At 46.4% G+C, this 16,055-nt stretch overlaps 1 protein-coding gene across 11 annotated transcripts in view; it reads right to left on the bottom strand.

Annotated features, from left to right (window-relative positions):
* RERE (arginine-glutamic acid dipeptide repeats) overlaps positions 1 to 16,055 on the bottom strand; it is a 232,582-nt gene that overhangs the window by 43,608 nt on the left and 172,919 nt on the right. For 10 of the 11 annotated variants that reach the window (XM_048067313.2, XM_048067317.2, XM_066982188.1 and 7 more), the window contains one exon: positions 6,624 to 6,704. The exons of the other annotated variant lie outside the window; for it this stretch is intronic. In XM_048067313.2, coding sequence (XP_047923270.1) covers positions 6,624 to 6,704 — 81 coding nt within the window. The remainder of the gene's footprint in view (positions 1 to 6,623; positions 6,705 to 16,055) is intronic. 11 annotated transcript variants of the gene reach the window in all.

Genomic DNA, 16,055 nt, shown 5'->3' with positions numbered 1-16,055 from the left:
GCACCTTCTATTTTTATGCTCTTCACCTACAAAGGTTTCTTAGTGAGAAACACAAATAAGCAGCCCAGTTTCTGAGCTGATGACGCTGTAAATTACCTTCACAGCACAAAAGTAAAACGCAATAGAAAATGAAGAAAGCGAGCTTAAGAGATTTAAACCAAATAAAAACAAAGCACAGCAGGTACTTTCTATCTCTGGCTTTCCTTGCTGTGAAATTGAGAGCCACAGAGGTATGCAAAAGGGTTTTGGGGCTTTGGACAATGGAACCCCAGTCCGTGATCGGTGGCCCTGGGTGAGCAGGCAGCAGTCGATGTAAGAAGGCAGCTCACAGTGCGAGGGTTTAGAGAGAAGCAAGATACTCCAGGATATGCTATGTTTAAAGAAGAAACTTGTGAAGAGGAAAGAAAAGGGACAGCAACATGTAAACCACGGGGTAGGAACCGCCACCTGCCCAAAGCACGCAGCTGGCAGCTCTACTCACCTCCAAGACCGAGATCAGCTCTGGAGATGAAGACAACACGGTGTACACCCGAGGTAAACCGCAACTTTCACGTCTCTTTAGGACCTTTAGAAACCTTCAGTTCTATTATCCAATAAAATGATGACATTTGCAATAGGTTTAACAGTTAAACTCACAGAAACGAGCCGAATCGCACTGAGCACACATCCCCAGCTCCCCTCAGATGATCTGGTCATTGTGAACAGCTTTAGGCTCGGCGCCACTTAAATCTAGGAATACCTCCATCTGAGCTCAGCTTCTCAGAAAATCAGCTTTTTCAGCATTTCATAAAATTCTCTGGCTTGCTTATTCTGCTCCTGGTGAGAAGCATGAACTGGATTACTGTATGCCTCCTCGGTACCCTGCTTTATCTTAAAGCCAAACATTCCCGTTTAGAGTCCCCCCCTCAATCAGCTCAGCTAGTCACTCATTAAAAAAAGGGCAAAAAAATAAAAATGGCAACATGTTCCCTACAGAAGTTTGTTATGCAAACGACCCGATGGTTTCACTTAAGACAGGAAAAGCAACCAACCGATGCCCCGGCCTGCTTTCAGAGCTGGCTGAGGCCCAGTAGGATATCTGCTGTGACTAAAGAAAAAAAAAAAAGTCCTAGGCTATCGTTCTTAAAACGTGAAGCCCAGTCCCTGTTTTACCAAGAACAAAACCCTCCGAGTGTAACAGCCGTGCGATGGAAGCACTAGCAGCAGCGAGCAGAGCTGAAATGAAAAGCAGTGGCTGTTTATGTTGGCAGTCACTTCAAACCCTAATGGAAAATTTCAGCTCGGCCTGCATCGAGGCTACAGCAAGTTATTAAGGAAAAAGGTTCAGCTTTCAAACAGAAAAGGCTTGCGTAGCTCGTCCCTTTCTGAACGCTCCTGCAGCAAAGACAAGTCAGGAAATAATAGGGCTGGACCACGCAGCGTATTAATATGCTCTCATTAGGGAAATACACCATCAAACAAAACCTAGTTCTTCTGGGAAGGGAGAGCAGCGATAACGCCCGGGCTGCAGCCACAATCCAATTCAGCTACCGGTAAAAGTAAGTTACACCACTACGTGTAAATATTAAAAAGTCAACGTAGGGCTAACTAATCACTTTTTAGTGAGGGACCTACAGATATTCACCTAATTATCCCCCTCTTTATCAAAGGAAAGCTGCAATTTGAGCAATTATGCTGCAGGAGGACGGTTGCCACCCGCGTGCCCCGGGGCATTTTGCACTAGCACTGCCGGGCTGTTTGCTGACCCGACCAGCACAGCACAGAGCCGCGTCGGTCGGAGGACAAACACCTTGCCAGGCTCCACATATGGCAACCGCCGTGACCTTTCAGCCGCCGCACATTTGTGCTATATTTAAGAGCTACTCAGGAAGCCAATATTGTGTATTATGTAACACAAGATTAAGCATTAATGAGGCAAGAATAAAATTGTTTATCTAAACTCCAATCTAAAATTAAACAGAAGTTTATGCTGAAAGCTCACATTGCGCTCGTGTTGTCTCCTAACATTAACAGAGGACAGCTTATTTAGTCTCAGGGATAAATCCCAAACAGCGTTCAGTTGGGCAGGATTTTTACTACCATAACAGAGAATATTTTTCCTAAAGAAGAAATCGGTGCACGTTTAGTCTGCAGGCACATGAGAAAGCACCCTGCAGGTATTTTGATCTAAGGGAGGCAGTTGATATTCATTACTTTTATTTACACTGTGTTTTAAAGCTAAATACAGAAGCATCCACCCAGAGGTAAGACCTTCAGATCACACTCTGCTGTCTCTTGCCAAGCAGCCAAACCAAAAATCATACACAGCAGAGATGCCTATGTGCTTAACGGAGAAATTCAAAACAAAATTAGACCAAAGCCTGCAAGTCTCCACAAAGGTTCACTGTTCTGTTTTTAGACTTCTCCCTCAGCAAGCAGCTCCACAAGGCTCACCAGGGGAAGAGACGAGCAGACAATTAGACCACGGCCACAATCCGTGCACCATAAACTCCTCTGATGAATGCACGAGGAGTCATTTGAGAACCTCAAAGCATTCAGGGAGGTGTCAGCCCCACTTTTAAAAAGAGGCAGAAGAAGTAATAAGTACTTGGGCCTATTCCCATGGAAGGTATTTCCAAAGCCTGAATTCAACTGCAGCAAATGTGGTGGCCAGTGACTAACACGTGTTATTAGGCTTAAGCCTAAGCAGACCTACCAGCAGGAAAATCACAAACGTCCCCTCCACTTCTAGTGGCCAACACGTTGGAGTTCCGCTGGTCAGACAACACATTTAATACAAAGAGGGCTGCGGGAGCTCCAGTGGAAGAAGACCCAGCTCTGAATGCGAGCAAGCTGACACCGTGACGTGATGTCCTCCTCCTGGACTTGTGTCTCTATTTACCTTTTGCACATCACTGACACAGAGCTAAGCTATTTACGAGAACACAGAAAATCATGCCCTGATCTTGCAGGCATTTAAGTCCATTTATCATGTGCCCATCGATGCTGGTACTTCTGAAACTCTCCAATTCAAGTAGCTCAGTGTAATCACCTGAAGAATTCGGAGTGGGAATCATTAACGCTTTGAGAATCCTGTATATCACCAAGTTTTAGCGAATTAACCCAAAACAGGAAGAAAAAAGCACTGACAAAGCCAAATCAGATAATTACGAAACCTTGCTGCTAGCTGTTTATCTTGCATCTCACAACACAGGAATTTAAATGGAAGTTATTCACGAAAACTGGTCGTGTCACAAAGATGTCTCTAAAAGTTCGTGGCTTACCATGGGGAAGAATCCAAAATGTAAGCATGACCCAAAGGACACAAGAGTACTTCCCAAACTGGGCGACAAGAGAGAGCTACTCAAGAGGAAGGGGAAAGGAAGGACACAAGAGAATGGAGGGACAGATACATACAGTTGAGCAGAAACCCAAGGAAGTTTCAGAAGCTCTATTTAAGCCCATCTACATGGAGGCAATTTTTCTCCAGAGCATCACACGGTTAACGCTGATCCAGCCTTAAAGCCACTGGCTTTCCTTAATCAACCTCAGCACTCCCGTTTCGGCAGGGGGCATGCTCAGATAAGAGCTGGTTTAGTTCCCGTGTCTCTTGCTCATAAAAGCCTGAAGAGAAAGAATGCTACAGCTATTTACGCTCGTGCCCACTGGGAACCTCTCTTAGACATAATTGCTTTGAAATAAACTGGATGAGGGAAGACCTAAACAAAAACACTGCTTTGATATGAAGTCAATATTTTCTTTCATAAAGATCTTTTCTGGCTGGTTATTCATTCAGAAGTAACTACGTTAAAAACGTTGAAAAAAACGTGTTACATTAGTTAAAACATTCACTGAGGAGCACAGGGGTTTCTTAACAGCTCACATGAACTGCAGAGAGAGAAAAAAAAGCAAAGGCACAACTCAGATAGGGCATTTCTTAACATGCTTGTGAAAACTTCCTACAGTATGGCTCAATTCTCACCTCTCCATGGCCACTGTACACCTTCCAATATTATAAAAGAAAGTGTCACATGAACCTCTAACTTCTGACTTCCTTTACAGTAGCATCAGCTCGATTTAATATAAAATAGGCCTAGTCTTCACAGTAATTTGGTATTTCTATTGTATTACTTATCTTCCACCGCTGCAATGTTCCAACTGCAGGGCTTAAGGAGGCATTAGGAGTTCTTTCCCAGAGAAAGCAGCCTAAGTATCTAGAAAAGGCATGCATTATACAAAAAGCAAGGAAAATAAGGAGATTTAACTTTAAGTGGGTTTTCCAGAGAAGAAAAAAGCCTGCCTCCCCTCGCCACAGACTTCAGCGACTGGTTAGGTAAACTCCTAATAAATAAGAAGTGTGTAGGCTGTACTGACCTATAACCTGGTTTCCATTTAGGGCAAGTCACTTCAAGAATGTCCCTGTCTCATTTTCAAGCAGCTTTTGCAGGACTTGGGAGTTGCTGTAGTTCCCTTGTGTGCCTATAAAGGCTTTTAGAGTTCTACCTCATGTTAATATGGTGGCTAAACAGGAAAATAAGGCCTGTTTTCTAGCATTTCTGGAATTGCTAGGGGGTTACTTCACATCGCAATAGAAGAATGACAAGCAAAGTCTCTGAAGTTATTCTGATGACCTAAAAATACACAAATTAATTCCAGAACCTTGTAATTTGCAATATTCCTCATACCACTCTAAGGAGGAAAAGCAAAACTGGATAGGCAGATACTATTTACTACAGCCTTTATCCTGTGGGTCTTACTACAGCAAAACTGCTGCAAATTTTGTCTGAAAACAGAGTGGGAATTAAAAGAGAGCAGAAGGGAGACCTGTGGGCAAAAATAGGAAACAGAGATTAAACAATCTGTTGTCGGTCAAAGGTTACTTGTAGATCAGTTACCACTAGAGGCTAAAACAGCCTGCTCAAAACCACGAACACACGGCTTCCAGTTGCTCAAACTTAGTAGTTAGTCTTCCCGACAGTAAAAATTCAGACCTAATGAAACAAAAATCTACCACTTGCACAATAATAGCCTGTATCGAATTTCACACCACTTGCAAACCTTTTACAGAGCCTTCGGCCTGATATCCAAACGCAAACAGCAGAAGTCAAGTAGCAGAAACAGGGTCAGGCACATGCCCCCAGCTCTCAGGTCTTTAGTTTTTCTTTTCTCCTGCAAACTCTTTTTCTCTAGCACAAAGAGACATGTTTTATTTAAAGCTGTATTTCATACTCACTGTAATTCAAACTTTAAAAGAGTACTTTTGCCTCTTGGTAACTTCACTATCACCAGAATGCATTCTAAAGTAAACCCAAATCTGTCCTAAATGCATTGCTAGGAGTTGCTCTAAAGCGGAGACGAAAGGGCTGCTGAAGCTGACTATGTGCTGCTAGGAGCACACTCTTTCAGCATTCCTTCTAAGCTGCCATCTTTCCAACATTGGGCCTCAAAATTGTGCCTCAAAATCCAACTAAATACCAAAGCAAGGTCTACCTACACTTGCTCGGTAACTAAGTTTTCCTGTCGTTCTCAAGGCAATCGGTGAACAGAGACGCTGGCTGAGGCACCCCAGGAATCGCTTCACCCTCCCCTTCCTATTTGACTCACACACTTATTAGCTATTTACTGATGAAAGACTGATATCACAGGGTCACGTCACAAGAACATCTCAGAAGGGGAGAAAGGAAGCATCTTACAGTACGCAGGTTTTACAGGTTGTAAAATATTTTCACAGCAGTGCTCCTCCTTTCATCCAAGTTCCACACAAACAAACAAAAAGTCTAAACGACCTCTTCTTGGTTATGCTTTAAATAAATATTTTCAGAACCATTAATGCAAGCACACTGAAAATGCTAAAAACCAGTTACTCTGCCTCACTTTTCATGGAGTTATCCCCCCTTCTAAATTCAGAACAAACACGAACGCTGCTTTCTAAAACCGCCCTCCCAGCAGTTAAATGACACCTGCAGAATGGAAACCGAAGCTTCTAGAGAGGCTCGGCAATTAGGACTAATGGAAAACTAACTAGATTCCCAAGGCTTCCCAACCCTTCTTTCCTTTGAAGAAGTCAACCACTCCTCCCTGCCCGCCCTCCTCCTAAGCACTTGCCAGGGTTTTTAATAGAATTTGACAGTTAGGCAGCCTGATGAAGTTCAGATCGATTCAGAAACTCAAGTTCCACCTCTGCTGTCCGCACGCTTCAGGAAGCGAGGAGTTAAAAACGCCACCACGGATGGTGCAGGTCGGAGAGCAGCGGCACATACCTCCTCCTCCTTCCACGTTCAATTAGATTCTGTTTTGTTTTCGGCTTTCTTTAATTACCCGCTGCCATTCGAGCCCAACTTGGTGACATAAATGTATTATCCCATCGCAATGTCAGAATTTAAAATTAGATTTAGCCCCCCAGAAATACACTTCATCCAACCTTAATGACTCGGTCCAGCAACGACGCCGATTTTATGTAACAGCTTTCACGCTAAGACCTAAAAACTGCACTAAAAATTACAGCCACCTTTTCCGGCTGTACGTTTTCTCTTGCATTAATCCGAAAGGGATCAAATTCGGGGTGAAAAGGAAACAGTTCTGCGAGATCAAACACTGAAGCAGCAGGAGAAAAAGCAAATTACATAAAGTCCGAATGTACTCACAGTCTCCTTATTCGGAAGCAACTCCTTTCGGATCCTGAAGAAGTTCTTGCCGTACTGCCTCAACCCCTTAATAAAACGTTTCTGCGATAAAAGATAACAAAAATAGCATGTCAGCAGAGGGGAAAACAAAAAGATCTCGGTAATCAGCACAACTGCCAAACTGTTCAGAGCGCAAGGACTGCCGATGGAAGGAAACGCACACGTACGCAGCGACGGAGCAGGCAGAAAAGGCTTCGAAAAGCCCCCGAAAAAGAGAGAAAAAAATCAAGCCAGATCCCTTCCTATGTCAAACTTCCAGCGTTTGAAGCTTTAGAAGAAGAAAGTCAGTACCGCAGCCGCTCCTTCTCCGCCACGGCCGCAATCTTCGCCGCGCGTCCCTCAGCGCTGCTGCCCGACCGGGAGGAAGGCGGCGGAGAGGAGGAGGAGGAAGAGGAGGAGGAGGCTCCGCAGGAGGTGCCGGGGGGCTCAACGCGTTCCCCCCGGCTTCGCCCTTCCTGACGCCCGCTCCCGGGGAAGCTCCCCCCGGCGGCTCGGCCGCTTCCCTCCGCCGGCTCCGCAGCCGCTGAGGGGGGCCGGGGGGCTCTGCGGGGAAGCTCCGGGGTCCCCCCGGGACTCGACCCCGGCTCCGGGGGCCGCTGGCAGCGGGGAGAAGGGCGGCGGGGGCCGGGCGGAGCGGCGCGGAGCAGCCGCCGGGAGCTGAGGCGAGCCGGGGGCCGGGCGGGAGGCGGCGGCCGCCCAGCGTGTGATGGCGGCGGGGCTGGGCGCCGCGGGCGCGCCGCAAAAGGCGGCCTGGATCGCCCCACACGCACACAACCCCACAAAACACAACCCCACAAAACCCCCCCGGAGCCCCCGGCTGCCCCCCGCGGCTGTCCCCCCCCTTCCCGGTACGGCGGCGGGGAGACGAAGGCCCGAGCCCCCAGGGCACGAACCGAGCGCTGCCTGTGAGGGAAGGGGAGCAGGGCACAGAGGAGAGGAGCAGCAGCAGCTCCCCCAGTACAAACGCACCCAGCAGGCTGGCTTAATGCCTTCTGGGCTAAGTCTTCTTGCAGACACCGACGTGGGGCTTCCACACTGTGGTGGCCAGGGAATTTGAGGAAGGGCAATCAATTTTCTGCCACACCAGCACTCTGCACGCCCCACAAGTGCCCACCACAACACCGAGCCTCCGGCAGATCACTGGGCACACCTGCTCCCACCCGAGGAGATCTTTCATAGAATCACAGAACTATTTCCTCACCTCACCGCGACCCTCCAAACCATAAGACCACCAGGGTTCCCATGGAGACAGCCGGGGGCACAGGGACATGACCAAACACCCCCTGGTCCATGCTCTGAGATCTCAACCCTGTGGGGTTCAAACCTACACCCACTCCCCCTAAATCAGGGTACCCAGCACGCAGGAGTCGACAGGAGTTGAGTTCAGCACCTGGGGCGCTCGTGATCCCACACCGGGCCCCTTGGATTAATGGCACGGTCCCAGCCCTGCACACCCAAAGATCACCAGATACCAAGCTGCCCACAGCCTGTGCGCTGATCCGCATGCATACCTCTGGCTGTTTACCATGTGAATGGCGAGGAATTTTAATTACACCGAGGGGGGGGGCACCATGTACACACCTCTGCCACCTTGTGTTTCTGGGCTAGAAAAGATGGCAGTGGCACCATCCTCCTCCAGCCAGGCCCGGCATCCCGAAAGAGCAGCGCCAGTCCTGTCTACAGCTTATGGCAAAGAATGAAAACCAACTACATGCAGGAGGATTTAAGAGCAGGCAATCCAAAGGGAGCTCGGACTGTTCACACCACTGCCTCCTGGGCGCTATCAGCAGTACGGCACTTCTGCGGCATCAGCTAACAGCATATGGGAGAACTTGACATGAAAAGCTGGGGGGAAGGAGGAGAAATCAGAGCTGTGACACTCCAGCCATGGGTGAAAGGCACGGGGAACAGGAGAGCACAACGTGGTCCCCATAAAGAGGAAAGGCCTGGTTTCCTATTCCTCATTTTACCTAACACTTACTACGATGTACCTGAATTCTCAGGGGAGAAGTCTATTCATCTTCTTCAGAAGGTTTCTAACCAAACTCTTTTACATTTGCTTCGTATTCTTATTCAACTATCAAAAACTAAAGCAAACAAAACCAACCAAACCAACCAACCAGCTATGACAAACTGTTTTCCATTTGACTCAGGAGACGTCAAAAATCCCTACCGGGAACATCAGCCTAGCAGAGCCTGTCTGAGGGAGCCTGAAACGCCGCCCCAGGTTTCCAAACGTGACTGAAGGCCGTCCTTCTGGCGCTCCGAAACCCCGGGCAATTATACTGCCACCTTTATCAGTGTCGTATAAAATGAGCACCAGGCCACTGAGGCAGTGCAAGAAGCTATAAAATAGTTGTGTCTACTCAAAGGCACGAGACAGCCACTCTTCTCAACAACCACACATAAAAAGCAGTTCAATAAACTTAGATAGAAAATCTGAAACTTAAGGCTTGGGTTTTTGTGGTTTTGTTTTTTTTTTTAAACGTTTTCTCTTCCACATTTTCCTTCCCGTTCTTCCATTAATTCAGGCATTATGTTCAGCTCTCGCTCAGCCCACAACAAAACCAGCTACCGCTTTTCTCCAAGTCCAGCACAAGAGACCTCTCCTAAACGCATTTAAATATTGAGAACCAAATAGTCACACACCAAATCAGAAGCGACCTGTTGTTCTTCTGTCTGTCATAAAACAGGCTGCCTAACACAGTTTGAATTCTCTCTCCTCACAAATGACATGCAACAAATTTTAAGGCTGCATTTTAACAGTGCAGGAGACGTGGCACTCGCAGAAGGTATCAGCAAACGACAGCCGACGAATTAAAGTAGCCTTGCAGTACAACGAGCCTTAAACCCATGGATGCATGAGAACGGAGCTCTGGCAAAAAAAAACAAGTGGCTCTAGAGCACAATGGTTTGAAAATCCAAATTCTGTATTTTGAAAAATTAAGATAAACATTCCAATTTTACCACTTAAGTAATGTTTTAAAGTTAGACATATGACAGGACTGTCAGCATTATTGTTTGTACTGTCACCGAAGACAAACTGTAACACAGCTGACAAAAATACTACGGGTAATTATTGTTGTGAAGCAGCATTAGGAAATCCCATGGCTTGCTAGGTCAGTCAATATTGACAGTCAGAGATATTTTATGAAGTGGTTACCATGGCTATTGACCAGCCAGAACACAAGATCTCCTAATGCCATTTTATAATTTGAGCTTCCCCAGTAAAATTTATTAGGTTCTACAGTATCCTGCTCCAATGTGTAAACAGGGAGCTATAAATAACCAAGGAAGAACAAGGAACAAGCATGTTAATGTTTGCATATGTGTTCCTTGCAGGTCCCATATTTTATCCCGAGAAACAAATATCATGACAAGATACACAAAGCCATTATGTTCTGACTAACAGAGCTCAGATGGCATGTTTATCAATGTGATGATAATGCCATTGCAAAGCTGTAGTTAAGGTTATGCGTCAGGGTTTCTATTATCAAGAGACTACAGCTTGGCAGGAAAAATTTGCTGCTGCATGCTGAAATTCAGCACCCCAGGTTTTAACTGGGAACTGAGGCTCCCAGTTCACTTTTCATCTTGTTTACTGCACAAATCGAAGATACGGCTGGCTCTAAAAGCACACAAGAATAACATCTAGTAAAAAATAACCTGTTTAATCAATTTAAGAATTTCAAACGGAAACCTCATGGGCTTCAGAAAGGCAGGACGAGTGATAAAACTGCAAATTTGTAACTCCTACTAATATGTCTCTTCTGAGGTGATGCTTCAATCGGGTTTAGATCAAATGTATTTTCTTTAAGAGAAGCCATGTGTTATTTCTTTCCCTTCCCACGACTCCCACCTGGTTAATTAATGAAAAACATGTTGTAATGCAATACATTTGCAAACACACAAATACAGAGGCTTTTCTGTTCCTTCTTAATCCAACGAATAAGGATTTTTCCTCAATTTTTCTAAAAGAAAAAAAATCCCCTCTTTAGACCATGTCCAAGAACAACAAGTTCTTCTCTCAAACATTTCCTTAAATTATGAGTGTATAAAAAAGGGAAGTTAGAGTGGGAAACACCGTATGATTTTTTTTCCAATACAGATTTTATGATCATGAAAGCAATAGGTACAGTGCACGTTTTGAAAGGCCTGAGATTTGCTAGGCAGATGCCAGCTGAAGTTGTCACCATCTTCCAAGTTTAATGCACCTTATTAAGTTTTATAGTAAATGTGCTAAGAAGATTTACAGGGCTTTAATAGTTAACAGCAAATAAACACTAAATGCGTAAAAGCATCTTTATTTCTTAAATTTCACAGGATGAAAAATTATGGCAGTTATTCTGGAAAGAAAATGAGATTTGGTTGTATCTGCAAAACTCTTAAATGTTCAGCACATTTATAGATCGCCCCAAACAATTTTTAGCATGCAGACATAGTATACGCACATTGGCTGGATTTCAGCACGCAGAGTACATTTTATTAAAAGCTTGGCTGGTTTTTAACATTATATTTCGCTTATGTGTGTACAGTGCAAATAAAGGCATTTGCTGATAAGGTTAAATGATACATACTGTCCTCCAGGAACAGAAGTATCCTGACAGTTGCCTTAAGACAAGGAGACAGGTTAACCTGAAGACGCCAGGTATCTCCTACAGAACGTAACTTCCCTTATTCACAGTTATTGTCCCACCAAATTACACCTGGCTATAGCAGAAAATGATGCTAATATTTACTGTATCATTACCTCAGAGGAGTTGTGTATGCCCAGTAGCAGATAGGACCAAGTACTGCTCAGCAAATGATTCCAGCAAGAACCAAAAAAGGTGTTTTATGTTACAGGGAACGCAGCCTGGCACCTGGCAGCTGCACAATGGTGATGCAGACGGAGAGATGGACAGACATTGTCTGGTCACTGAGTCAAACGCTTCCAGAGCACAACACTAAGAGACTCAAATCCCACCACACGAAGAGGACAGAAAGCTACAGAAGAAAAGAGGGAGAAAAAAAAATTTCTAGCATCACGGGAGAGGGCTGGAGGGAGACTCCAGAGGAATTTCTCAGCCTCAGGACGCCCATCCTTGGGCCACGAAGGGGACTGGTCCCGAGGTAAGAGGATATTCTAGGTTACAACAGTAGAGTACGGAACGAGCATCGTGACCCAGCAAAGCTCACCCGAAACCTCTAAAATCAGTCTGCTGGGAAAGGAACTGTCAAGAAAAATCTATATTCAGGCCTCTACTATGTTCCTTTAATATGGCCTGCTGCTGGGAGAACAGGATATGCTTCAACCTCATCTGAACTTCCTTTGTTTTATTGTTTCCTGTCACTACCGTAACTCTGCTTTATGTTTTTTAAATTTAATTTTGAAGTAGCCAGCAATTTTACCCTTCGCAGCAGCACGAGTATCCAGCGCTCGTTACATCAGTTAACAGCAAGCTTGCAAAAATCACCCAGCTGGCAAACTTGTTTAATGCGGAGGCCCCGTAATACTTCCCTAAGCATCTCTGCATGCCGCTGCCCTGGCCTCAGCATTGGAGACACCGCATCGGAGAGGTGCGAGCACATCTCATGCACGTAAGTGGAAGCTGTAGTAAATCTTTGGAGAAATATCTGTGCCTCTGCTGCTTGCTTAGGGCCATCTGCCTTTAGCCTACAGCATGTCTCAGGTTGGGGATGGGACTGCTCTGTCCCACCTCCACCACAGCACTTCTCTGTCCCCTGCAGCATGCAGGGCCGTCACTGACCCACACGTTTGAGTCTTCTCCCGAGGAGACTGCACCAAGGCAGAGGTCGTGATTACAGGGCCTCATTGCTCTTCCCTAACACAATCGAAGGTAGGAGAAATTGCTCACAGGGTGGTTCCAGCAACTGCTTGAAGAGGTCTGCAACCCTGTGCTGTAGTGAGATGGCCTGTGCTCCATGACTGCTGTACACACAAGTGCTTCCCGGATCCATCTGGCCTGCAGAAGGTCGTGGAGCAGCGGTGCAGCGATGCTTCACCCTACTTCTGAGCAGCAGCGCACAGCAGCAGCGAAGCACTAGCCCTCATACCTGCCAGCCACCCCCTCAACGCCAGCTGCTGTTGCTCGATCACCAGCTACATGCCTTGAAATGACACGTTTTGGGAGAAGTGGCAGTTGTTGTTGGGGGGTTGTGTTGTTTGCTTTTTTTTCATGTGCCCCTTCCGTGACTCTGAACAGGTAAATGCTTCGTAAATTGGGACACAAATGTGCTTCCAGACTGCCAGGCCAAGAGGAAAGGCACGTGCAGGTGATTGCTCTGCACAGAAGTGCTGGAAGAGGAGAATCTTCTATGTCTTTGGGTACTTTTTGTTGTTGTTAAAAGCATCCTTTACCTCCAAAATATACGTGATTATTTTCTTCATTATGCAGATTGCGACCTTAGTTCACAACACATACTAAAACCAAATTCACCCTTAATAGATAGCAGCCTGCTTATTTTTCTTGTGCATTTGTTACAATTAATCTTTTTCTTTTTTCTCCAGGCAAAATTCTCCTTTGAGTTTCATATTCTGAAAATCAAGTTCTTTTTTCACCAAGGCCTTTAACTCAAAGATAATATGGAAAAAAAAAACCACAAACAACATTTTAATGGTGTTCATTAAATACCCATCTATATTTAAGGGAACCAACATTCTCATCGGATTTTCAATGCAGCTCTTCAGAGTGCATTGCTGGTCATCTACATGCCATAAATCCATACACCCCCAGGCCATATGCCTGTAAGATCACCTGTCCTTTACAAACTGAAAAAGACAAGAAATGTATCAGCGGCAAGGCCTAAAAGGTGCTGAGCAATTAGCTCTCCCTCCCCTTGGGGTCACTTTGTATTCCTGCAAAATTACACCCTACATCTCAACCTGAGCACCAGGGGCTCAGCCCCGAAGCCTAGCAGCGATGCGGAGGCGCGCAGCACCACCGGAGCCCGTTCCGGATACCCAGAGCCGCGCACACAGACGGAGAGTCATTAAGCAGCCTCCCTCAAGGGAATGCCAAAAGATCCTGAAATGATAATGATCCCCCTGCCATGGTGCTGCACTGGTAGCTTTTGTTTTGAACAATAGATCTCCCATGATACCTCTCGCTCGCTGAAAATACTGGTGTTAAGTGAGCATGAGCACAGCTGTGTGTAAATTACATATATAAACAGATTAGATTTGTATATTTATACTGGATGCAAACACATTAATAGCACATTTGCATACACAGTTGGCTAAATGAGACTGCATGCAGAGCAGGATTACTGGTTACAAACACATTTATTTAGAATTTTCAATAACGTATTTATACTGCCATTCCAGAGGTCAGAGTGGATTCATCATCCCTTCTCTCCTCTCTCCCTTCCTACGAGAATGCAGAAACGCTCTCGCCGTGGTACCAGCCGCGTGCCTCTGACCCCGAACCACACCTGGTCTGGGAAAAGGGCTCCCTTAGCTCCTGCTAGCTGCAGGAACAGCCCGGGTGCTCACCTCAAGGTTTCCCAAATTCATTTCTATTTATTTTTATCGGGGATGATGCTTTAAGGGGGGAAGAGTTCTAAATCGCAGCACAGTGCGAACTACAGCCCAATTGTCAGTTTCTCCATCTCTTCTTTCCTTTCTCAGCTTCATGCCAAGGATCAATGCAGAAACCTGCATCAAAGGCAGCGCGCTATCGAAGGTGACACAACAGCTCCCAGGCGTTTCCAGAGCCAGGGCAGAAATCAACCATTCCTTCACCCCGGGCTCCGAGCTGTCAGGATGCTGCTAACCTCACGCTCTAACCCCTGCTTTCTTTCACCATCTGTATTGCAACAGAGCTATTTTTGTAGAGAGACAGATTTCAGATTCACCCAAAGCAGTTCGCAAGGCTTTTATTTGCTGGTGAATGTTGTACCTGTTTCTGGGCAAGAGCCTAGACAAGAGGAAAGAAAACAGACAGAAAATAAAAATCAATTACCCCTAAATGAGGAGCATTCAGTTTTGCTCTGAGCGCGGCCTCCTTGTTTATCAGGTCTGGGCGTTTCACCACACGTCCCCAGACGACGCTCCCATGATGCTGGAAGCTCATGGCCCTACCAACACCCCTCCCCGTGCCAGAACGTGGCCAGATCCGACCGGGATCGCTGCAGCCCGAGCCGGGGGAAGTTGGTTGTCAGAGCCGAGCGGTGCCGCCGCCCCGCCACAGGATCGCAAAACCAGAATCAAAAGGCTATTGTAATGAACACACGCTTCCTGCTCGGTCGCTAATTGTTGAAGAGCTGCGGGGAGGCTGCAATCACACGGCGTATGGCAACAGAAATGTGATCCGGTAAACGAGATAAAGTCAACAGCGCGCCAAGAAACCTGATCTAAGGACAGCCTGCAGTGGCACATCAGATGCTGGTGCACAGATCAAAAAAGGGCTGGATATTAAAGCAGCAGCAGGAGGAGGAAAAAAAGAAAACTGACTTTACTTTTCCCGAGCTCTAGAAAGGGTATTTGATAAACAGCTTTGCCTCGCTGGCAATGCAATTCCCGGATTATCTCAAGCGTTAGGATCCATTGTAATGCCACGGCGGTGCCTGCGACACGTCCGACAGCAAGGCGAGCTGCAGGCACACACGAGAACTGAGTTGAGGGCTGTTCCTTTCACAGCTCACCCCCAGTAAAGCCAGGGGACAAGATGTGGTGTCCCCCATACCCCGGGCAGGCCACAGAACCCCGGCAGCACCGGGTCCCGCTGCAGGCAGAGCTTCCCCAGCGCAGCGAGCCTGAGCCACCCGACAGCTGCAAGCACCCAGGCCCACGGTACACACACACACTGCAGGCATTTCCCCATGCTACTAAACATAGTCATTTCCATCCGCAAGGAACTGGGTAGGCCAGCTTGCCCACATTTGTATTTAAATGCCCGTGGCAGGCCTTCTGCCGGCAGACACCCACCTACCCGGCACGACGCCGGCTCCAGACCTGTGCAGCTCTCCGGGACCCACAAAACCTCCCGCAGCCTCCGTCATCTCCACCGAACTATTTCTCTCTGCACGTGTCCATGAACCAGGCTTCTGAGCCCAGCCCTTTCTGTGGGCTTAAAAAAAAAAAAAAACAAAACAAAACCACCCAAGCTCGCTATCTATTCCCAGCACCTGAACTTTGTCGTCTCCTGCAATCAACAGTTTCTCACCACCGCAAACAAAGCTGAAAGATTTCAGTGCGTTTTCACCTAAGTGATTTTTTTTTAGAGGCATTTGCAGAGTTAAAAGAGAAAAAAGGTCTGGCACATTTGTGACCCAGAAAAACAAAACAATTTGCTGCTGCCAAGAGACAACATCGAGCTTTTGATTCTACTTCAGATTATCTTTTTCTATACACAGATTCACTTCTGATTATTTTGAACTGCTGTTAAAAAG

The sequence above is a fragment of the Anser cygnoides genome, chromosome 23, assembly GCF_040182565.1.
Source record: "Anser cygnoides isolate HZ-2024a breed goose chromosome 23, Taihu_goose_T2T_genome, whole genome shotgun sequence".
Taxonomy (NCBI): domain Eukaryota; kingdom Metazoa; phylum Chordata; class Aves; order Anseriformes; family Anatidae; genus Anser; species Anser cygnoides.
Note: the sequence above shows the minus strand (reverse complement) of the source record. Positions and strands in the feature narration are given on the sequence as shown.